The following is a 23,042-nucleotide window of genomic DNA, read 5'->3' as shown; positions in this document are numbered from 1 at the left end:
CATGTACACACACACACACACACACACACACACACACACACACACACACACACACGCGCGCGCGCGCGCGCGCGTAGCCTCGGTCTCCTGAACGGCATGCCGCTATATGTCTAAAGCGCGTTAAGGCACAATCATTGATGAGTGTTGCTCTGTCATGCTTACTCAGTCTGTGTACAGCGTGTAGAGTGTAGAGAACATTGAGTCGGCGATGCAAGAAGATGTACGCTACAACCGGTTACTGCCCTATGCAGATTATCTGGATACGGAAGCAGACGAATACTTGAGTAAGATCAAGAAGAATGTGGCACGAGCAGTCGCATTACAAGAAATGAGACCAGGCTTGGTGTTTTGGTCATCTGAAATTGTCAGGTATATCTCAATAATAGAGACTCTAGACACTAGTCCCAAAAGTCAGTCCCCCTAGCAAGTGTACTTGTCACTAAACTTCCATGCTCAGAAATGTGTAGACGTTTTACGTTGAACGCGTTAGAAAACGTATAGAAGCAAGTGGGTGTAACTGATAATTGATATTAAAAATACATATCTTCTAGTGGTTTCTGTTGTAGGGGGCCAGACTTTTGGGACACCCTGTATATGCATGAGTGTGTGGTATGCTTGCTTGTACTTACGTGTCAGTAGATCTAGACGTCGTACCAATTCTTGATTTTACTGGGAACGTACTAAGGGGATTCAAGATATGTTCTATAGTGTTAATCTTTTATTTGATACACTTTGTCGTGATGCTGCTTGGTCACACAGTTTGTTAATGCATAGATACGTTCGATTATACGGTCGACGATTTAGCAAGGAAGACCATGTCTATTTTGTGAAGCTCTTCTATCACTTGCTTACTACTCCCGACTTGGAACCACAGCTGATTGACAACTGGGGCAGTGTTCTGCTTACCCTTCTGAAGAAAAAGAAGTTACTGTCTCGGTCAGATTTGGTGTTGCCCTGGCGACCTCTCTATCACACAGTTCAAGAGTGTTTATTTGGCAAATATAAGAAAGTGAATCTTAAATATGTTCCAAAGTAAGATATTCTTCTTTGTGTCTTTGACTTCTCTATCGACATGGTGATATCTTATTTAGGCGAGTTGAGGAGAAACTGATTTCTGTCATCAAGTGTACAAGAACGTAAGGATTTTTGGATGTGTGATTATGATTATTGCATGATAACAAGTGATAGTGGAGGAATGAGTGAGTGCATGTGAGGCCATGATGGCTTATCATTGCTTTAAATATAATATGTACAGTCTATACAATTAAATCAAGGAATTTTGCTAAACTAAGTTTTCTAAATGCTAAACTACTGTACTTTCTCATTTAAACGGGGAGCATTTATTGCATTTAGACCTGGTAAGGGTGAAGCATTTATTCAGGGGTGGCATTTGTTTGGGGCAACGTTTTTCAGCGTCTGACACATTTTACTTAACGCCTTTCTTCTGCTTTCACATCAACTGCTAATAACCATACTTTGTTACTCAGCAATTACAGACTACCTTAGATTGCAACTGGTACTGTACTGGTGCAGCAGTAGTTTGCATGGCTGTTTGTATCAATGATATCGACAGTTTGTATCTAAGATTTGTTTGCAGAGATGTTGTGCTGTGTGTATAGATGTAATTGGTGTGTCATTAGCTCTACATTATTGTCATTATAATCTCATATTATTTGTGTTTTTTTCTATAGCTATTTTCCAGCTTCATCAACAGCAGAGATGTTGGAAGAATGGCGACCATATTTGTGTCCATTTGATATGAGCATGGTTGAGAAGGTCGGTTTGCTGTGTGCTTTCTTACCAACTCAAGTGATGCCGGACGAACACAACATCTCATTCAAGTACTGCAATCCTCTCTTGCTCATTACTTGAATCAACAATACTTTTGTTTAGATTATGGTTTGATGAATTCATGCGCTTGTGGGATGATTGCCAGAATAATGTGCAATGGGAAGACGTTAGTCAATGTGAATCGAGTTTGTGTACTTCAGAGTTTAACGCCTTTGTTTAGAACTGGATGTCTCTAATTGCTCGTCTTGCTCGAAATACAATTGGTTACATTGACTGGAGTCCTCACATTTCCAAGGTACTGTAGATAATTTATTTTCTAGGCTGTAGTTGTTCAATGCTTGTATTGTATGATATCACACATAGCATGTCATTTGTTTGGTCAACTCTCGACAGTTTGTAGTAAAATAGCAATTGTCGCCTATTTGAACTAGAGAGTATTATTAAGAGATATACATACATGTATTGTACATAAATGCATTTTAATGTTATTAGCTACAGACTCTGTTTTAGGTTTTTGCTTTAGATTGTAGGTAATTGTCATAGTAGAACTAATGTTGCATAGATTTAAAAATAATAGTGAAGCAGGATGGGCTTTCATTGATATTGGCACAAAGGTAAACCAGCTGCGCAGCTGCTTACCTGTTCAGTGAGTAATTGATTGTCTTGTCATCTGCTGCTCTCCTCTGCTTTTCACTGTGCTTCGACTACCCGCCACTCCCGCCCGCACCTGGCATTGTATATTAATAAAAATTTGCAGAGTAGATACAACCGCCGGGAATGACACCGCGCCAGATGGCCAGTCGCTGATTCCGCCAACCGGTCAAGCTTACCCTTGCCCAAGTTCCTTACCCACATTAAGTTACATTGCTGTGTCTATGTGCATGCTCGCGACTGTTAATTATGACTAAGGCTGGACAAAGTTAGCTCTAAATTGAAGGAAAGAGAAGTTGGCTAGCATCATTAATCTCTTCTTTGTGACAACATTTATGACATGTACAAAGTGGTGTTCTGCATTTATAACATATTCGTACCGTAGTCTGTTGACAGATAGTGACCTTGTGAGTGTATGCTGCTAGGTATATTTGCTGCCCGCATAATAAGTCACATCACTTGTAAGACATCACATTGTAAGCAGCATGCCTGCTAGCTGTGATACTGCATTTACACTTGAGACAGTGTGGTCTTCAATGGTGCAACGTACCGCGGTGTGTGTGTGTGTGTGTGTGTGTGTGTGTGTGTGTGTGTGTGTGTGTGTGTGTGTGTGTATGTGTGAATGCTGGCTTTATTAGGTCATCTTTCACGAGCTGAAATTTATCAGGCAAGTAGATCGAGCCCAAGAGGTTACTCAGAGTGACATTGGAAGCTCAACACTTGTTATGACCACCAAGTACCTGAGCTCAAGAGGTCGTCAGTCCGTCTGTTGTTGTAGGCTTCGACGTTCTGCTTGAGCCCAACAAGTCAGTCCAGCTGACGTTAAGCTCAACACACCATCACAAACCCATCCCAGTTACGATCGGACATCAGACAACTCACAACTCCCTTAAACATGGGAGGGAGGGAGGGAGGGAGGAGGGAGGGAGGGAGGGAGGGAGGGAGGAGGGAGGGAGGGAGGAGGGAGGGAGGGAGGGAGGGAGGGAGGGAGGAGGGAGGGAGGGATATCAAGAAAGCTACATACTGTCCAGACAATCCAATATTCTCATAGTTAATTATATAAAAACTAGGCTCAACAGCTAGCTATGCATAACATTATCGGGGTGCATTTGATTTGCCCATTCCAACCATTCCGGAATGAAGCGAATAGTCATTCCCAATCGAACACTCATTCAACTCAAACGGCATTCGGAATGACGGGTGTTGTTGAAGTGTGAAGTGTGATGCTTGTGCAGTAGTTTCTGTACGTCTGCTGCCATGGCTTGACGAAGTGGTTTACTGGGCATAGTAAATCGAACATTCTGGAATGCAAATCGAACGATTATTCCCGTATTCCTAGTATTCCAGAATGGCTGGAATGAGCAAATCGAATGCACCCCAGATTGCTGTAGTAGTCTACTCCTTATATTAACCTACCTTTACTACGTTAACTAACCAATATGTTTGCTGTCCATGTAGATAAGATGATGTTTGTTTTGTTTTACAGATATTTACTCGAATTTTAAGGAGTTTTGGACTTCCTGTAAGTAGCCAAGACCAAGGAAGACCGTCAGCGATGGTCAGGAGCAGGTGTCACTATGAGTACAATATAAAGGATGTGGTTATGATCATTGTCGCTCTCATGGTATGATCATAGTATAGATGTTTGCTTTTAGGCTGTTTGTCTGTTTGTTTGTCTGTTTTTGTCTGTTTTTGTCTCTTTATTTGTCTCTTTGTCTGTCTGTTTGTTTGTCTGTTTGTTTGTCTGTTTATTTGTTTGTATGTTTGCTTGTCTGTCTGTTTGTCTGTTTGCTTGTTTGTCTGTTTATTTGTCTGTTTGTCAATACAAATGCTCACAACAAAATCAAAGTTTGATACAATAGCAAGCTAAAGCTAAATGCACGCTCTTCAACTGCTAATTAGAACACATAAATTCAGTAAAAAGGGACATGACGTGTTTGCTCAATAATTGGCTTATAAGTTGGACGTGTTGTTTTTGTGATTACTTGTGAGTGTGTCAAATCATTTTTCTTAAATGTTTTTCATTGGTCTGGTTGTTTGTTTGTGTTTCTTGCTGGTTTGTTTGATGGTTTTATTATATAAATGGTATTGATTATTTAATCTGTTAAACATAGTCTAATCATTTATCTCACGGTTGCTAGGGAGGTGGAAGTACAGCGCAGCAGCACTTGACCATGTTGCTAAAAGCTATCGAGCCATTCTATCACCCATCGTACTCGGGCAGCTGGAGTGTAAGTTCAACATGGACTACTTGACACGCAGCCAGCCAGTCTAACTTGACAAGCAGTGCACAAACAATGTAGTCGAATGTGTTGCTATGGTAGGTAGGTAAGCAGGCAAACGATTGAGTGAATAGACATGTAGATAGACTGGTGAATGGGCAGCCAAACAGACAACTGAACAGACGATGTTAACGGAGTGCACATCTGTAGAGGTCGTCTGACAACAGTTTGTGATGACTTGACCAATCATTTTCAATTTGCACTTGATTTCAGATCAAACTCTGTCGGTTTCTCTCTTTACTGCCGGCAGCATTTGTTGCTCGTTTACACAACGAACGCTATAGGAAGAGCGGTTGGATGCCTGAAGTGCCATCAGAATCTCGACTGACGGATGAAGATGTTACACATTTTGTGAAGAGCATGGAAGATGTTGTATTTATGGCAATGGCAAACAAGATAGGAAGCATGGTAGCAGCAGCCACTGTCAAAAACCTTGCCATATTGAAACCTGATCTTGTACTGCCACAACTTATTGACAGGTTGGATGAATGGACTGCATCTATGTTGTTGTTATCAGTTTGTTGTACAAATGTTCTTTTCTATCTTGTGATGCGTGCAATTTACAAGGTTAATTGTATGTTTTCTCAGTGTTTGTGTAGTAAACATCAAGTATCTCAATACTGGATATCTGCTTGCTAATACACACACACACACACACACACACACACACACACACACACACACACACACACACACACACACACACACACACACACACACACACATTATTAATTAACATATTAACATATACGTGTATGTACTGTACTGTACTCCACAACCTCATCCCAACACCATGGCCACACATACTATATATACCCACTTAAGCCCCACCTAGATATAACACACGCACACACACACATGTACACACACACACACACACACACACACACATGTACACACACACACACACACACACACATACATGTACACACACACACACACACATGTACACACACACACACACACACTCACACACACACACACACACACACACACACACACACACACACACACACACACACACACACAGTTGGATGTCAGTTATCCGAACACGTCAGTTAACCGAATGCGAAGTGTCTTGGATGCCCTCTAGAAGTACAAGCTGTAAACCATTATGTGCATGCACAACAAGGTGTAATGTCAAGTGAGTTGTATTTGGTTTAAATGAGTGCACAAGGGCAGCCTCGGAGGCCAAGGACATCTGTTTGTGAGCTAGGAGAGTTAACGTCAGTTATCAGAAATATTCAGAATTATGAACAGGATCGGGTCCCAAAGTGTTCAGGTACATAACTGACATCCGACTGTGATAGTGTATGGTGCCTACTTGGACTGACTTGGTACTGAGACACATAGATGGCAAATGCAGTGATTTATAAAGCCATGAATGACAGCAAGATGGCCGGCATCAAGAAGTATAGGGTAGCTATGTGTCTTACTTTCTTTTGGTTTAGATATATACTTTACTTTTTATGTTTCTGCTGACTTTGAGAATGACTTTCAACACAGTGTTGATTCTCTATGCACCATCAATACACGTACAGTAGTTTGATGAAACTAAATTACTATCTATTTGTGGACAAGAATTATGTGCGTGATTGTATGTTTGTTTGTTTGTTTGTGTCAAGCTAATAGATTGAGCATGATAGTAGTATATTGTTCTATATACATATCGTATGTTCCATTGATGAGACAAACTACGATAGACATAAGCTAGAGCTACAATTTTAAAAAGAAAATGCGAGTTGCTAACTGTAGCAAGATGTCAGTCTTGAAGTTATGTCTTCTGTGAATTACAAGTGACCGTCTGCTGTTGCCAGCAAATTGTTGTCACTTGTTTGCTCTGCCTTTTTCATCTAATGCAGTAGATAGTTGTTAAAGCTTTTATGATATCAATGGATTCTACTTGATGTGTTGCAAGCCGTCGTGTTTTATAGCTTTTGACTTTGTTCTTGCTAACATATTTGAGTGCCAGAGACACTACAGATTTATTAATGATCACATTGGTAATAACTGTGACTCTTATGAATATCTACTTGTGTTTAAATGGTTATTATTATTATTTTTAAGAGACTTATTTACAGAAGACATTTTGTGTATGACACTCATTGATGTTTCTGATAGAATGTACATGGCATTTGAAACTCTTACTGAGCCTCACCAGCTAAGTGCGATGCTTCACAGTTTAGCATTTGTCAGCCGTGTCATGTTGAACAGAGAGAAATTTCCTGATGGTGCAAGTCATGCTCTTCCACTACTTAAACTTGTTCTACCAGGGATTGATCCCAATGACTTCTTCAAGTCTGTGGTTGGTAGATATATAGGCCTTTATGCAGTACTTTTGCATAATAATTCATTTTGTGTGTCACAGTCAGTTTTCACTTTTATATCAACATTTTCCTGTCTCATTCCGTTTGTTGACTGTTCTAAGACTCCACAACTCAGAAATGATCTCACAGACGTAAAGTTGTGATAACTGGTGTATTGGGGAGGTGCTAAGATTATTTCTATAGGCCGAGAAAGAAGTTTGCTCTGCCACTGCTCAGTTTGAAGAGTTTATTGTTCTCTTGCTAGACAGGTGCCAGTTGATTTGTGAAATGAAATGAAGTTGGGTGTCAATGGTTGGTTGTGTTTGTGGTAGGTGCTTTGCATTGATTGAGAACTGCAGCTTGGAGCAGGCAGCTCAAACCGATAGACAAACAGAGACAAGGCAAGCCAGTCAAGAGCAATTGATGGGCAGTGGACTTGGATCCACTTTGCAGTCAGTGTTTTGCCAATGCTCTCCAGAACTGTTTCAGGTCTACTTTCTGTTTGCTTTTGTACATGATTGTACTTTTTTCTGGTGTGCTGGAATGTGTTGTTGTTGTTGTTGTTGTTGTTGTTGTTGTTGTTGTGATGGTGGTGGTGGTAGTGCTGTGTGTGTGTGTGTGTGTGTGTGTGTGTGTGTATGGTGCTGTGGCTCAATTGGTTAGAGAGTGCGTTTGGAGAATGGAAACATCCAGGAACTTGCAGGGTTGCAGGTTCAAGTCACAGTGATGGCGAGCTATGGCATAATTTCCTTGGGCAAGAAACTTGCACACAATTGCCTCTCTCTCAACTCAGGAGTATAAATGAGTACCTGGTCATTGACTGGGGTGGCAAAGGCCTCCGACTGCGACAAAGTTCATCAGCCACTGGGGTCCGGGTGGGACTTTGGGTGCCCACACCACAGTTGGCGTCGCAGTTGGTGCTTCTGCGAGCACCTGGCCAGGCTCCAGGAGATTGCTTAGCATGAGCCATAGCTCCTGCTTAGTGCACAGGAACCCAGCCATCTGACTGGGGCATTACCGTTTAACTGCAGCTCCTTATCCATTTGCCATTTTCCATTTTGCCATTGTGTGTGTGTGTGTGTGTGTGTGTGTGTGTGTGTGTGTGTGTGTGTGTGTGTGTGTGTGTGTGTGTGTGTGTGTGTGTGTGTGTGTGTGTGTGTGTGTGTGTGTGTGTGTGTGTGTGCGTGTACATGCATGTGTGTGCATGTGTGTTGTGCATAATTTTTAATAATCTTTTTTATTACCCAGGTTGCTTTAGAGAAGTTAGTCAGATTTGCTACATCAAATGTATTTGAGACTGATGTAGCTGGCAAGATGTGCTCACACATGTGCCGATCAGCCGTCAAAGTAAGGCTGCAAGTAATGTGGTTGAAAATTTTAACTAAGACTTAGTGCCTTTGTTAGGCCTATCCTGACCTTGCATTAAAACTGTTTATTCCTCGTTGCCATTCACGAATACAGATACTGACAGGAGGTTTGTTTTTGTTGTTTGTACTTTTGGCTTGCTTTCATGATTTGTATAGATCTTGAGACTCGGGATGCTGAGCATGCTGATAAGGAGTTGTTATGGTACCTGCAGCTGATCACAGAGGTAGTGAACGTCTTTATTTCTGGAATCGTCCTAGTTTAGTCATTATTTGGTTTTGTAGGTTGTTCGCTGTCCAGGCAGTGAACTGCTTCTGTATGAGTCACAGCTGACTGATGTCCTTCGCTGGTGTGTTCATCTGCGTTGTAAGGATGCATCAAAACATGCTGCACAGGTATCAGTAGAAAGTCAGTACGGATGTAGCTTCATTCTGTTATGGCACTAAACACTTAAGGATGGACACACACACACACACACACACACACACACACACACACACACAGTGACACGCACACACACACACACACACACACACACACACACACACACACACACACACACACGCATGCATGCACACACACACGTGCGCACGCACACACACACACACACACACACACACACACACACACACACGAATGAACAAATGAATGCATGTATACACCATCAGGAATAGGGATGCCAACAAGAAGCATTTGTGGTACTGTACTTGTAAAATTGATAAACAATCTGGAGCTTCATGCTTTAGATTTAGACACAACGTGCTCTACATGATATCATGGCTAACAGAATTTTTGTTGCATAAGCGTTCTGCTGTTTCATCAGAATTAATGTTAGCATCTGTGTCTTGCTGATCAATATGATCACTCGTAGTCATTTCTATGCATTTTGTTGATAACCTGTTTAGTGAGGTTTACTGCAAACTTTTGTTGGTTCATTTGCTGTTAAGCTAAAGTGTTCTTTGGCCAGTTTTTGCAGAGCATACTGCAGTTTTTATTGGGAGTGTACCCACTGGAGTGGAGGAGTCTTCCCATTGAATTCTCCCTACCTGTTGATGAGCATTTGTATTATCAAGTGAGGCACTCTGTTAAGCTGACAAAATGGTAATGTTGCCAAGTTTGTGTGTATTATACAGGACTGGGCAGCAGTATGTGATTTACAAAATGTGCAAGTGAAGTGGTATACTCCATTGGAAAGTCACGTTGCTTTCGCAAAGAGATTGCTGTCACAATTTGTTATTCCTGAAATTGAAAAACTTCATCAGTGTAGTATCTCTGAATGTAACAGTTGGATGGAAAAGTGAACAGAATGTTAGTTGTGAGACTGTTTACCTACTGATTGCCTGATAACGATGACAGGGATGAATTACACCAGAGTCTTAAGCTTCTACACTACTCTCTATGCGGAGCTGCTCCAATATTGAAACACATTGATAGTCCAGTTGTTTCTGGACAGTAAGGAAGCTTGTATCATATTTTCAGAAACAATTTATTTATGTGGGTATGTGTTTGCGTACAGACCTGATACGCTTGTGAGTCAGGAAAAGATGTTTATTCGATATTCAACTCTCATACCCTCAGGTGAGCTGCTGACTACTTCACTGCCAACTCTACCTATTCTGACGTGCTGCTGAACTGTGTAGATGTAGCTCTTGATGAGAGACTTAGTCGAGAAAGCTTGGCAAAGTTAATGCACAGTCTACTTGGTGTGAAACTCACAAATGGCATCTCAATTATGTTAGTGAATGTTTGTATGTGTGGTTTATAATATGTGTAGAACATATGTGGCAGGAGAGAGAACATGATACAAAAGCTCTGCTGTTGATATGCGAGGTGTCATGTCATATTGTAATGTTTAGCATGGTATTATATTTACTGTTGTTGGTGTTCAGATCTACTTTACACTGCTGCTCTATTATGGTGTGACAAAAAAAGACTTTGACAGTGGGTGAGAATATTGTTTATGCCAATTTGCTTGCATTTATAATGATTTTTGGTCATTGACTTGACTGTTGTACTCTCATGTCGAATTCTGCTAGAGTTGAAGATTAATATGTCACACACACATGTGCACGCGTGCATGCACACACGCGCGCGCGCACGCACACACACACACACACACACACACACACACTGTACTGGTATATGGCATAATGCTATACATTATATAAAGAATAAGAGGAAATGATGTGATAACTATAAAGCACACCAACAATAAAGCGATGTGACCAGAGTTGGTCTTTGAACAACCTGCCATATTTCCATATTTCATAGTGCATTGGGTCACTGGGTTGGCAACCTAAATTCTTGCAGTGGTTTCAAATACTTGTAGTTTTTTGCTTATTTGTAATCTTTGGGATCTACCAACTTTTCTAGTCATTAATTTTCCTTCTTGACGCGTTGATAGACACCAGTGGGCTTACTCGTAGAGACAGCTTCTAGTTACCGAGGCTGATCTATGCTTAGCGCCACCCAACACTGGGCACACAGGACAGCAGCCTGTCACTGTTGCTTGACAGTACAAAGAACCCGCTGCTGCCAGCTGCCACCATACCTAACAATAGCCTCATCCCCAGAAATACTACCGATTGTCAAGGGTGCCTTGTACCCTGACGAACTGCCGCTTTCTCTGCGGCCCCGCTGTCCCCATATATTGCATTATATCCGTACCATACATTCAACATTACACTACCACAGCTAACATATGAGAACAACTAAAGCAATCCTCGGGCGGGTGGGCGAGAGGAAACAGACGCTACTACACTGTACGGAGTCCACTACTGTCTAACCCACCAAAAACACAGCACTATGTATGTCACAAACTCTCGTACACTCTCCCTCCTTAATGCCCGTCGTTGTCTAAATAGTCCAATAATCATTTAGATGCATTGGTTTATTGTAAGCACATAAATAGCTTTTTCACGGTAACAACAATTGGCTTACATGCTGATTCTTTGTCTTTGGTTGACAGAATAAAGTCGACATGCAGTTGCCAGTGTACTTTTGTATTTTTTGTGACATGCACACATGGTTACAGCAACGGTGGATAATAGTTGCATTACTCGGTTTTTACTTCTAGATTTCAGTCGTTTGACGCTGTGCAAAGGGTGATGGAGGATCGAGTAAGGAACTAACGTTTCACGTTGTGATTGTATTCAACTATCTTTTGTTGATTGTAGCTGAGAGAGAGAAAACGGTACTTGAGGCCCACACTGATAGATCGATTGCAGCTACAACATGAGGTATTGTCACAATGTGCTGTTCAGTTTTTACATTTATAGTACAAAGTCATCAAATGTAGCCGACTATTTGTTTTATATAAATAGCAAGTAACATAAATAGCAAGCAGTGTAATATAAATAACAAACGTATAAATACAATAAATTAACGAAATGCCACAAACAAACCTGCGCTTAAAGTTGAACCAGTCCCACACCCTCTCTTAGGCTGAGTGTCCAGCCGGTTGTCTTTCTTCGCAGGGGGACCGAGATGACCGGCTGGACACTTGAGCCTAACCCTTTCTTCCCTTTAGTTGTCAACACCTGCAGGTGCAAGGTTACAACTTGCCATTGTTCTAGAGTAATGTGACAACTGTAATGTTCTGTTACACTGTAGGATGTTTGTGTGTATGTAGACATTATTTGATGCACTACTATCTGTATTACAGTCTGCGTCAAAACTATTGACACATTTTCGGTGTACTTGTACTATTTTTGGAAAGTTTTCTAGTTTTGCTATTTACTAAGAATCCGTGCCAATTTTTTCTCAAACAGCTGAAAAACAGTCACAAAAGCTATTCCATAGTATGCGCATCTGCGTAGAGAGCTTATCCATCATGAAACGAGTCTTGAAAGACAATGCCGCGATAGTCTGTAACTTTACCGCTCCAGTACTAGGAAACCATCTGAGATCTGTCAACTTTTACGTGTTTCTCTCTCTACTGTTTACTGAACTCTCCAAAGACTGGACACTGAAGAAGGAATTCAACGCAGAGCTTCTTGTTGAAGACCAAGCAACTAGCTGAAAACCATCAAACAGCTTCAATTAGTGAACATGACGCAACAAGGAACAACAAATCAGCAAACAAACTTGCACATCAGCTTGCAGCGCATGAAGTTGTCGTCATGCAGTTCTTCCACCAGCAGCAGAGAACTTCATGACGCAAGTATTGCTACATGATGCCTTAGAATTAAATTCCACTGATAGTGAAGCTAGAAAAATGAGACTTCAGGCGCCACGGTTTTTCGATTGACCTGATAGCTCACCGGATCTTGCACGAAATAGAAAACTTTTGGGCGGTCATCATCAAGCGGCGTGTTGAGCTTCCTAGGTCTCAAAACGTTCATGAACTGGAAGACGCAATCCAGGCAGAGTGGCACTTGCTCACGCCTTGTGATCTGTTGCTGTACACTGAACGCACGTCTAGCCGAATACGCCTTTGTCTAGAGCTATGCTAGAGAGGGAAATGCTATCAAAAAATGAAAGGACTACACAAACTATTAAAGCGCACTTGTAAGTTTCCAAAAGTCTAGCAAACCTATGAACATACGCAATAGTTCTCTTCTATCTAAAAACATACGTGACCTGAAAACGGATTTGTTTCTGCTCACGTTACCCATGGCCACGCCTCCAAGCGTAAATGTGACAATAGTTTTGACCCGGACTGGTACATGTAAGCAGATACACTACACCTTAGGCCAGACTAATTAGATTTTTTGAAGTGCTGATTTGCTGGTCCAGTTTTGAGCTTGACTAAAATAAAAATATAAATTTGATGTGTGCATGTGCAATGATATTTTGTTTGCTGTTAAATGACTTGGTAGTGTATACAATGTATGACTCGTATCAATGACTCCCCAAGTGTGAACTGTGGTATCACCGTCATTTGTTTTATGTCCATTTTATTTTTATTTTGGTCAATTGGTTTTTATGTCCAAGTATCTGAACATCAATAATTTTGGTTGCTCTGGCCTTATGTAACTTGTGGGTTTGCTGCAAAGAAACGAGAGAGAGAGAGTCAAAGTCACAAAGTACAGTCAAGAACGTCTGCCAAGTGGTGATCCGCCAGCCTTCATTCCTCTTTGTGTTTGAACATTTTGGGTACTGGGGAGAAGAAGCTACAAAATACTTGAGACATCTTTCGAAGAAGTCTCGTGATGACCGCAGAAAGCCTAATGCATTAGAATTCAAGAACTTTTGGACCAGACGTATGGCTGTCAATATTCAGCAATGTAATTCTCGAGTTTTGTTAAAGAAGATTGATAGACTTACTAGCACCGAATCTCATAGTTGCACTCGTGACGGGAATGCCCAGTCCACACGAGCAGTGTAACTTTTGCATAAGATTGTCTACTAATTTGCACGTATAATTTAGAGTCCAGTCGGACACAACTATCAGAATTCTGTATTAGCTGCTTATAGACATCTGTGTTTCCCAGAGCAATGTTGGGCACCTCCAATAGTTATAAACAAAGTTAATTTGTAAGCTGTAGTCAGGATCAGGTCAAATCAAGTGTGTTTTAGCTATTAAATGAATCATTGCAGATGAGAATTTATGTGCTTGCAGCGAAGAGTGATGGAGGCACAGCAGACTTACTTTACAGAAATCCATCTTATGATGATGAAGGACCTTTTAACAATGTCAACCAGTGTGTACACCGAAGTAAGCAGTTCGGACGTATCTTATGTCTTATATTTGTGAATTTGCTTTTGCTTTAGGTTCGTATCAAATGTCAACCTATTTTGCGAGATGTCATGTTTGCATTCCGTTACTCTAGTCGCATGCTGCTGCCTTCCATATTAGAAAATTTACAAGAGAGTGACAGTGTGTCACATGAACAATTCAAGGCAAGTCTTACATGTTGTGTGCAAACAATGCTGTTAGTAATTGTGATTTGTGTTTAGGGCTCTTTGTACGTTTTGCAGACTGATAAATGCCTGTATCTTGGTCACTGCTTTTGGGACACTTTATCACAGATTTGGCTTGCTGTTGTACAGGTATAACGTTGTATCCATTGTTATTGAAACAGTAGTTTGTGGCTTGACATGATGCTTGTGTGATGACTAGGATGATGAGAGTATGTAACTACAGTAGATACTGTACCCTTGTTAAGTAAACGTTTGTGTGCTATAATATATCATCAGTCTTCTAAGTCTATCTTGACACATTCTGACTGTTGCCTTATCTCAGCTATTCCATTTGTGTTAGCCAGTCTCTATAGTTACTAATGCATAAACTGGATACTAGCAACTAACAGTTTGTAGTTAGTTACCATCTAAACGTTTAGTCACCATGGCTACTAAAAGTTGCCACTTAAAGAGGGCTACATGATGATTTTCATGTCTTTTTTTCACAGTATAGTATATTCTAGTATAGTATAGTTTACAACATGTTGATAATTATAACCACAACATATATTTTGTTCTAGGCCGATCATTCTGAAAAGCCATCTATCAGTAATTTAATTTCTTCTCTTGTGAAACGATTAATGGGAAGGTTCAATAGTCCTGCTATCTGTGTGATGGTTCGTCAGTCACAGCCGAGACATTTAATCCTACATCTTGATTGGACGATTATTTCTTTTTAGTTTTCTCAAGCAGCTATTGACATGGGTATCAAGATGGCTAGTGATACTGGAGCTTATCTCACAGAGGAGGAATTGAGTGCTGGAGCAGCTTGTCTTGCAGAAACAAACAAGAAGACTGAACTGTCAGTTTACTTGAAAATGTCTTAGTTATTGGTAATTATATATACTGTATTGCTTATTAAGGATATATGAAAACTTGGTAGCACAACTGGTATCTCTTATTGAGAGTGGAAAGTTGTATGTTTTGTTTTGTGTTATTAGCTATGAAAAGGTTAAGAACTATTCTCTTTTCAGACGATGGAGATTTATGGAGTTTGCTTTAGTTTTCTTGGCACATCTCATTCGTCATGACAGACCCTTATCGACTGCTGCCATAAAACTGTTTGTGCAAAGTCTTAATCATGAAACATTGACTGTTCGCAAGGTATAAAACAAGTTGAGTTTATTAACAGAGTGGGCACAATGTTCACACAGTTTAGCCATAATACAGCTAGTAATCTGTCTTTCTATCTGCTTTGTGGACTTTTTAAATGTCTTGGGGTTTACTGTTACCTTTGTGTTGTGCTGGCCTGTTGCGTACGTGGTTACATACTTACGTTTTATCATTCAACAATGATTGTGTAATTATTATAGAGTATTGACAACAGTTGTTCTGTTGAAACTTAGTTGATTTGCTAATGTAACTTGTTTGATCTGTCAATCATAATCTGCTAATTGATTAAGTCAAGGTTGAATATTTTGGTGCAGATTGCTATTGCAGCTGTAATGGGCATTTTGAAGCAACAGAAACGATGTCACATTACGATTACTATCAACCCACACCAACTTGGTACTAAAAGAAAATACAGAATTTTTATCACAATTTATTGTTTAATTTTTTAGCTGAAATTGATTACAAAGACCAGAATGGAGTTGCAATAATGCCAGGAGATCGACCTGACAACATGTGGTAAGTCTGTTGTAGCATGTATTATGAATATTGGTTGGTTTTGTGAAAGACGATACAATTAAACTTGTTCTGAGTCTTTGTCTTGTTTGTATATGCTCATTTGACAGGCATCGATATGATGTTGAGAAATTACCTCAAACAGTAGAGAAATGGAACTCTACAGTTTTCATTGATAAGACTTTCTGGGGCTACTACTGTTGGCCACGGTATGATGGAGCAAATTTGAAAATCAGTGTTTAATAACGTACTGTGATGTGTTAAACAGAGAGATGAAAGCATATGCTCCTTACAACCAACAACCACCTGTAGATAGAACGAGAGATAAACTGAGCGAAGTAAGACAAACTAGTTTGTTGTATGTATTGGATGTTGGTTATGCATAGTTTGTACCGGGCATTTGTAAGCAGTGCATGCGTGTGTGTGTGTGTGTGTGTGTGTGTGTGTGTGTGTGTGTGTGTGTGTGTGTGTGTGTGTGTATGTATGTGTGTGTGTGAGTGTATGTATGTGTGCGCGCACTGCTGGAAACTAGCACACAAGCATGTTCACACAGACTTAGCTAAGAAGTACAAGTTTTGTGTTTTGATATAAATGCTGTGTGAGTTGACTTGAAATAAACAACTCACGGATGAAATAGGGACTAGTGGACTTACGGATTCAAAGTCTTCAATGACTTATGGCAATAGTCAGTCCCCAAACGTCTCACTGGGAAAGGTGGGGTAACTTTCACTCTCGAGAAAAGTCTAGCTTGGGACTGTATTGTTTGTTGATTTCATCAGCTTATGACTCAGTGCTCATGTAATGCTATATTCTTCAATGCTAGAGGGTTAATTATGTTAACAGTTTGTGGTGTTTTACACCTCTAAATTGGGCACAGAGCATTCCTACTTGAGTGTCCAGCCTGTCACTCCCCCTACGAGGAGAAAGACCTTTCTAGACCTTTCTCCTTGTAGGAGGGAAGTTACCGGCTGGATGCTCAAGCCTACCCTACTGATGTTTTGCCATGAATATTTTCCAAGAATATTAGTCATGACTGCAGTAGATCGATTCTTGTAAGCCTGCTTGCTTACTTTTATATTTTCAATTTTTAAATTTTTATTTATTTATTTTGTTTATTAAATATATATTCCTTTTACACTTTTAGCACCTATAGACTCACAACTACATATCTGTCAGCAGGTATATGAGAGTGGGCCAGAGACAGCAACCATAGACCCAGGCCTGCTGTAGACCCATACCAACAATGCTATGTCATCGTAGTAAATATTCAATCTTTACTAATTTCATACAGTAAATTGTATTCTTTGGTTTCTAATACGAATATTGAATTATAGTCACGTGTGATCCCAATAGCTGTTTATTAGGGAGAAGCTGCTGTTTGGAACGCTTTCAACTCAAAAGAATTTGTTGACAAGTTGGTGGCATTCTTGTCACTGGAAGAGAGAAAGGGCAGGGACAAGTATGATCGGATACGCACAGTCATGTTCAAGGTAAGTATACAGACTTGGACAAAATTGTAAGGACACCTGGCGTTTCTGTGGGTTGTGTAACTTTGCCTTTGAATTCTTCATAAAAACAGTAATTTCTTGTAGTTTTCTTGGTTCCTTTTTGCCCCATTTATTTGTCTTTTTGCAGCCAAAGTTTGTTAATTAAACTGGTTTTTGCAATTTTTGAATAGCGAAACTAAAATTGGCAAACAAGGATTAATTAATTTAACTAAATTGCGTAAGATTGCGTCATGTAAATACAGTAGTGTCACCATGACGTCACGTAGTTTGATATGTATTTGTAAGTGCCACACCCCACCTCTATAACGGTTGGCTTGGGATCGCGACATCTTCATAACGTAATCAACTGTCGTGAAGGCCGTTAGAGGATGGAAGCGTTCTTCGACGAGTACGAACACTACAATTTTGATAGAGGCACGACAGATGTATACAAGACGCGTAAAGGTCGCTCGAAGAAAGAGACAGGCCAACGCTACAACTATGATCCCAGTGGTAACGTTCGCAAGACCGTAGAAAAGTTACGCAACACCGAGGCTAAAAGGAAAGTGGCAGCACGGCGGACAAAATCGAACTGAAACTTGCTGCTGAACTGTGATGTGAACCTGAAGTGAACGGACTTGTACACACGAATTCGATGCTTCGCAAACAGGACGTGGAGATAGAAAAATAGTTAACATTTAGAATGATAATAAACGTATGAACAGCAGTAGTGACGAGGCTGTAGTGGAAGAATAGTATGCTTGTAGGTTTGGCACAGAATTTGGCGCTAGATAGTGAGCGGACACTGTGTCAGATTGCACTGTAAAGTACATGTAGATGCGCGCAGCAGAGCAACACGTTATGTAGTTGTGAAAGTCGTGTAGATCTCTTTCGTAGTATATTCTGGTGTGAAGCATGTGTGGGGGACGGTGTTGATGTTTGTTGGACGCACGCCAACTGATTACCGGCGCTTTCCAGCTAGCCGGTCTCTCGCGCCCCTGCGTTCTTTCCCTTATGTCACTCTGGAGAGGAGAGAGCATCTTCCCATATTTCCAGAATCGGAAGAGGCATTCGATTAGGTCATTCCTTTTCGGAAGACGTTCCAACCACTTCCCGTGCAGCTCTGCAGCCAGATGCTGGTTTTAGCTTTTTGTTATTGTTGTCACGTGTATGAGGGCTTGTATTGCGTTTGTCACCTCCCACTCGCGTGCCGTTGCCAACTTTTGGTATTCACTGTAGGGTCTATTTCGCAACTTTGGGGACTCTTTTCTGCACTTGTTCAAACCTCATCTGCAAAAGCTATGTGCAGACAAACAGGTCAGTAGGGTTAATGTGACATCTTAACATCAAGTGATTTCTCTTTGTTTTATCGGTTGTGCAGGAGAGCAGTCAAAGATGCGCAGCAGAAATTATAGCGGGACTAGTCAGAAGCTGTAAACACTGGCCTTTTGATAAGGTTGACGTCAACTGTGTTGCATAATTTGTGTTCTATTAAAATATGAATGACAGCTGTTGATGTGCAGGTGAAGGCATTGTGGGAGTTTCTCTTGCCTTGTTTGACAACAGCGTTTAGTGAGATCAGTGTTGAGACATATGCAGACTGGGGCTCGTGTCTGTCGGATTGTTCAGTGTGTAGAGGCCAATGACGTAAACTTAAATGGACATTAGATTGTATTTTGTTTTTGCTTGTAGGCAGACAGAGACCCACGACGACTCCATTGGCTGTTTGAAATGATCATTTCGTCTGAGTATCTCAATCAGTCAAGAGGATCTTTTAGGGATACCACGATTTTGTATTTACTGCAAAGAGTGTTGTCTCAACAAGAATGGCGAGCTCCAGTTTTACACCATCGTCTTTTGGAGCATCTTGAGCCTCAGTTATCACATCCATATAAGCTAGTTAGAGACAGGCTGGGAAGGTTACTGTGTCATAAATATAACAATTTTCTACAAGTTGTGAGATTAACATGTTACAATTTTTATAGTTTATTGTCGACCGTTTTTCATTTCGATATTGAGCTTCTGGGTGGCCGTCTCTCTGCACAACCCCAAGTTGCTGACTTTGTTGGACGTTTAGTCAGTGGGCTTCAACCATTGATGAGCGCAGGGTCTGATGTGAAGACCGACATTACCGAGATGGATGGTGCCACAAAGGCAGTCGATGTCGATGACCTGTCTGTTAGTCTGTCTACAGCCGTGATTAGTTCAGAAGTTGGAGGAGTCGATGAGAATGAAAGGAAAGATGATGGTGTGATGCAACTGCTGAAAACTGGTAAGTATCATTATAGTTTCTGTTGTTAATAGTTAGGGACTATATTCTAATTATCAAATGGATTTTTGCAATTCAAACAAAGGTTGGACTTAGGTTGACGGTTAGGTCTGCTGTTTTTGACCTGACACTTTGACTGCATATTACTTTCAACAGTTACTGAGAGTGGGTAATTGCTCTCTGGTTAACTCATGCTAGTTAGTCTTGCATGGCCAGCTATGCTTTCTGTTCATGAAGGCATAAGTTTAATTCTTGAAAGTCAATTGTTTATAAACATACGAGTGCCTCGTGAAGGTTTGGAGTCAGAACATTGGCTGTCCAGCACTTCAGGCTGACAAATGCAGACATTGTTGTCATGGTTTATTTGAGGAGGTGGTCAAATGATCATGATGAGTCATTGCAGAGTGCTTCTGCTCTTTGTTCTCTGGCTGCAGTATGGGCTCACTGTAACCACTAAGTACTGTATATGAGTTACAAAACCAATCACAAGTAGTTAATTATGCAGATGAAACTCTCCAAACAATGCTGTGGGTTAGTAAATGTTGTAGAGAGTATCACTACTAGTAGAACCACAGGATCGAGGCTATCAACAACAAATGGGTCAGTTGTATGTTTGGACGAGTGAGGTGGGTGGGTGGGTTTGTAAGCAGTAAAAGGAATGTTCTGATTGTGCAAACATTTGTTAATTATAATTATCATAACTGCTCCATTGGGACTTTGTTTTTGTCCTTTTTAGGTTTAAATTGGCTAGCAACCAATGGTTCACTCCAACCATTGCCTCCTTCTCTATGTCGTCTTTTGCCAATGGTAAGTTTAATTAATATTTAATAACAAGTGTTATTAAACAGTTTGGCGATTTGGTTTGATTTTAAAATTGGTTCATGTGTCGAGTGTTGGTCTTATTGTAGTGAACACAAATTATAACTAAATGTAGCCTAACATACAGCTCAGTGTTTGTACGCATGAGGTGAGCCGTTGATGACTCTGTTACCAGTAATACATAGTACATAGTATGAAGATGGTGCTTCTTGGAATCATTTCTGAACAGACAGGCTAAACAACTGTCAGGCAAACAGATAGACACCTTGTAGTTGCATACTGTATGATGTTAGAATCATGTTTTAAATAAATAAATAGACAAATAGGGAACAGATAGATGGATTTTTGTCAGTGATTCTAGATATTATAATAATCAAACTTCAGCTAAAACCAGTCTGTAGAAGAACTCTACCAACAGCATTGGTCTGATTGTACATTTGTGTTAATTAATTAAATCATAGTTTTGCAGTAGAATGCTGAAACATACACTAAACTATTGCTCAATTTTATACAAGACGTAATATCCTTGGTGCACTCTTGTATGAAGTGGATGTGTCAAGCCACCTACTCATGGACTATAAACAAATTCTATTGACTGACAGACGTACATTAGATATGGCCCTGGTGCATCTTTGGAGCTCTAATGCTCTCAGCAGAAATGCGGACGTGGTCGGTCATTCTCATGACAAAAGTGGATTAAGACTGCATACACATATGATACAGTATGTTCTGATGAAAAGGATGAATATTAGGCTCAAGCGTCCAGCCGGTCATTTCCCCCCCTCCCCGCGGCGGAGAAAGAAAGGTCTTTCTCCGCCGCGGGGGGGAGGAGATGACCGGCTGGAAGGTCTTTCTCCACCACGGGGAGGGGGGAGATGACCAGCTGGACACTCGAGCCTAGATGAATATGGTTGTATAATCTGTGGTAGTTTTCTACATGTACTGCTGCTGCTGGATGCTAATTTGTTGGAGTGATCAGGTTTTACGACATAATGACAAAGATGAAGACAAAGAACTGGATATTCTGTCAAAAACAGTAAATTTAATATCAACAATCTAAATTTTTGTGAACTACTGGCCTTACAAACTACTGTACTGTTGTTTCAGGCTCTTCACCACATGGCCATGTCCTGGTTGCCTACTGCATCAGTTGAGCCACTTTTAGAAGAACTAGAGTCTGTAATACTTTACACTGTGATAGACATGTCAGTAATGTAACAGTAATCAGTTTTCTATGTTTATTACAGGTAGTTTTTGGTAACTCATGGCGAGCTACGTGCTCTGCTCTTTCGTTTATTTCTGTAAGAACCATATCACTTACTGCTGTCATGATGACTTTACAATAATTAATTAATTAATAATGTTAATTAATTCCTTCCTTTGTGAGTGTAGACTATTGTGTTCCAAAATCTCCTGACGCTGCAGAATCCCAAATCATCATCTCGAATTCAGCAGATACTCTTTGCATCACTCAACCATTCACAATTGGAGGTAGATTTTGACAACCATCACATTCAAGTATTTGAAGGTGGTAGTACTAATGCCGTGTTTAGGTTCGAGAAGCAGCAGCAGTATGCCTCAGCAAGCTGTTGCAATGTGGCTACTTGGTTTTATCGAGCGACATGACCGTAAAGCATAAATTAGTGTAGGAAAGCTAATGGTTATGAACTGCTGTTTATGTTCATTGTAGAAACACTTCGTTGAAATGACAGCTGTCAAGTTGGTTCGCACAAAAGGAAAGAAGATTTCCTCACAAATTACAGGGAAAGGTTTGGTCACTTAAAAAACAAAAAATGTAATTAAATAGTGATAAAATGGTGGGACATCCATGAACAGATCTTGTGAGACGGCATGGTGGTGTGCTTGGTCTTGCTGCTTGCGTTCGAGCTTTTCCACACTCAATTCCTGAGAGTATTCCAGACATCTTGGTTGCTTTGTCGAAACATGTGCATGACCCTCCAGTCATTGTGGTCAGTTGTTTTCTCCCACCCTGCTTTATTGGCAACAGTAACAATGTAAAGTGTGTGATTGCAGAGTACTGTAAAGAGGACCGTGGCCGACTTCAAGCACACTCACAGAGATACATGGGAATTACACAAGAAACTATTTACTGACGATCAGCTGCTCATATTGGCAGATCTTTTGATTTCTCCAAACTATTTTGCATAGTTTAGTAACAGTAGAGACAATATTGATACTGTATTGGATTTCCCTGATGTCTGACCATAATGGCACTAAAACCAATGATTCTAAAGAAACACTCCATTAAAATGGTGTTGTTCAAAGAATATGTTACTTCTGTAGTTGACTACTAGTGCTGACTTCACTGTCAATTGTTGGTTGGGGCAGTCTTAATTAATTAAAATGGATTGTGATGTCATGCTCATAGGTTTAGGTAAATATACGTAGCTTATCTCTGATTTTTCTGTCATCTCTTCACAATTATATCGCCAATACTCTTTCTTTCACAATGCAATTAGTATTGGCATTTGTCGACCCACCTGTGCCACTTAGCCACCTTACAATTATTCAATGTAGACAG

At 40.5% G+C, this 23,042-nt stretch overlaps 1 protein-coding gene and 1 long non-coding RNA gene across 2 annotated transcripts; one reads left to right on the top strand and one right to left on the bottom strand.

Moving 5' to 3' along the window:
- Positions 1–131: 131 nt before the first annotated feature.
- LOC134186356 (proteasome activator complex subunit 4-like) lies at positions 132–22,920 on the top strand. The gene is made up of 52 exons (XM_062654294.1): positions 132–369; positions 775–1,032; positions 1,092–1,136; positions 1,692–1,841; positions 1,894–1,957; positions 2,012–2,086; positions 3,929–4,066; positions 4,584–4,673; positions 4,938–5,203; positions 6,846–7,029; positions 7,093–7,182; positions 7,235–7,299; positions 7,363–7,519; positions 8,279–8,377; positions 8,435–8,504; positions 8,554–8,621; positions 8,680–8,790; positions 9,363–9,467; positions 9,529–9,692; positions 9,752–9,847; positions 9,912–9,973; positions 10,036–10,098; positions 10,170–10,225; positions 10,285–10,340; positions 11,472–11,514; positions 11,572–11,634; positions 13,959–14,054; positions 14,111–14,239; positions 14,297–14,389; positions 14,821–14,916; positions 14,980–15,101; positions 15,163–15,216; positions 15,274–15,403; positions 15,727–15,808; positions 15,862–15,928; positions 16,036–16,134; positions 16,194–16,263; positions 17,290–17,415; positions 18,652–18,729; positions 18,794–18,868; positions 18,936–19,040; positions 19,105–19,331; positions 19,398–19,684; positions 20,418–20,488; positions 21,480–21,536; positions 21,608–21,679; positions 21,748–21,801; positions 21,893–21,991; positions 22,054–22,128; positions 22,191–22,269; positions 22,337–22,470; positions 22,535–22,920. The coding sequence occupies exons 1-52, from the start codon at positions 209–211 to the stop codon at positions 22,667–22,669; spliced, it is 5,511 nt and encodes a 1,836-aa protein (XP_062510278.1). The 5' UTR covers positions 132–208; the 3' UTR covers positions 22,670–22,920.
- Positions 12,046–12,967, bottom strand: LOC134186357 (uncharacterized). The gene is made up of 3 exons (XR_009970958.1): positions 12,903–12,967; positions 12,482–12,845; positions 12,046–12,412 (listed from the first exon to the last, which is right to left on the bottom strand). It is a non-coding gene; the product is annotated as an uncharacterized LOC134186357 (long non-coding RNA).
- Positions 22,921–23,042: the final 122 nt, after the last annotated feature.

This window comes from Corticium candelabrum, chromosome 11 (genome assembly GCF_963422355.1).
Source record: "Corticium candelabrum chromosome 11, ooCorCand1.1, whole genome shotgun sequence".
Classification (NCBI taxonomy): Eukaryota; Metazoa; Porifera; class Homoscleromorpha; order Homosclerophorida; family Plakinidae; genus Corticium; species Corticium candelabrum.
This window is presented reverse-complemented; position numbering and strand designations above follow the sequence as displayed.

Excerpts from the sequence above, each read along its gene's own strand:
- LOC134186356 (XM_062654294.1), top strand. The coding sequence starts at position 209 with ATGCAAGAAGATGTACGCTACAACCGGTTACTGCCCTATGCAGATTAT. Across the intron at positions 7,183-7,234 it reads TCAGAAATGATCTCACAGAC|GCCGAGAAAGAAGTTTGCTC; the intron begins GTAAAGTTGTGA and ends TTATTTCTATAG. Across the intron at positions 22,270-22,336 it reads CTCACAAATTACAGGGAAAG|ATCTTGTGAGACGGCATGGT; the intron begins GTTTGGTCACTT and ends ATCCATGAACAG.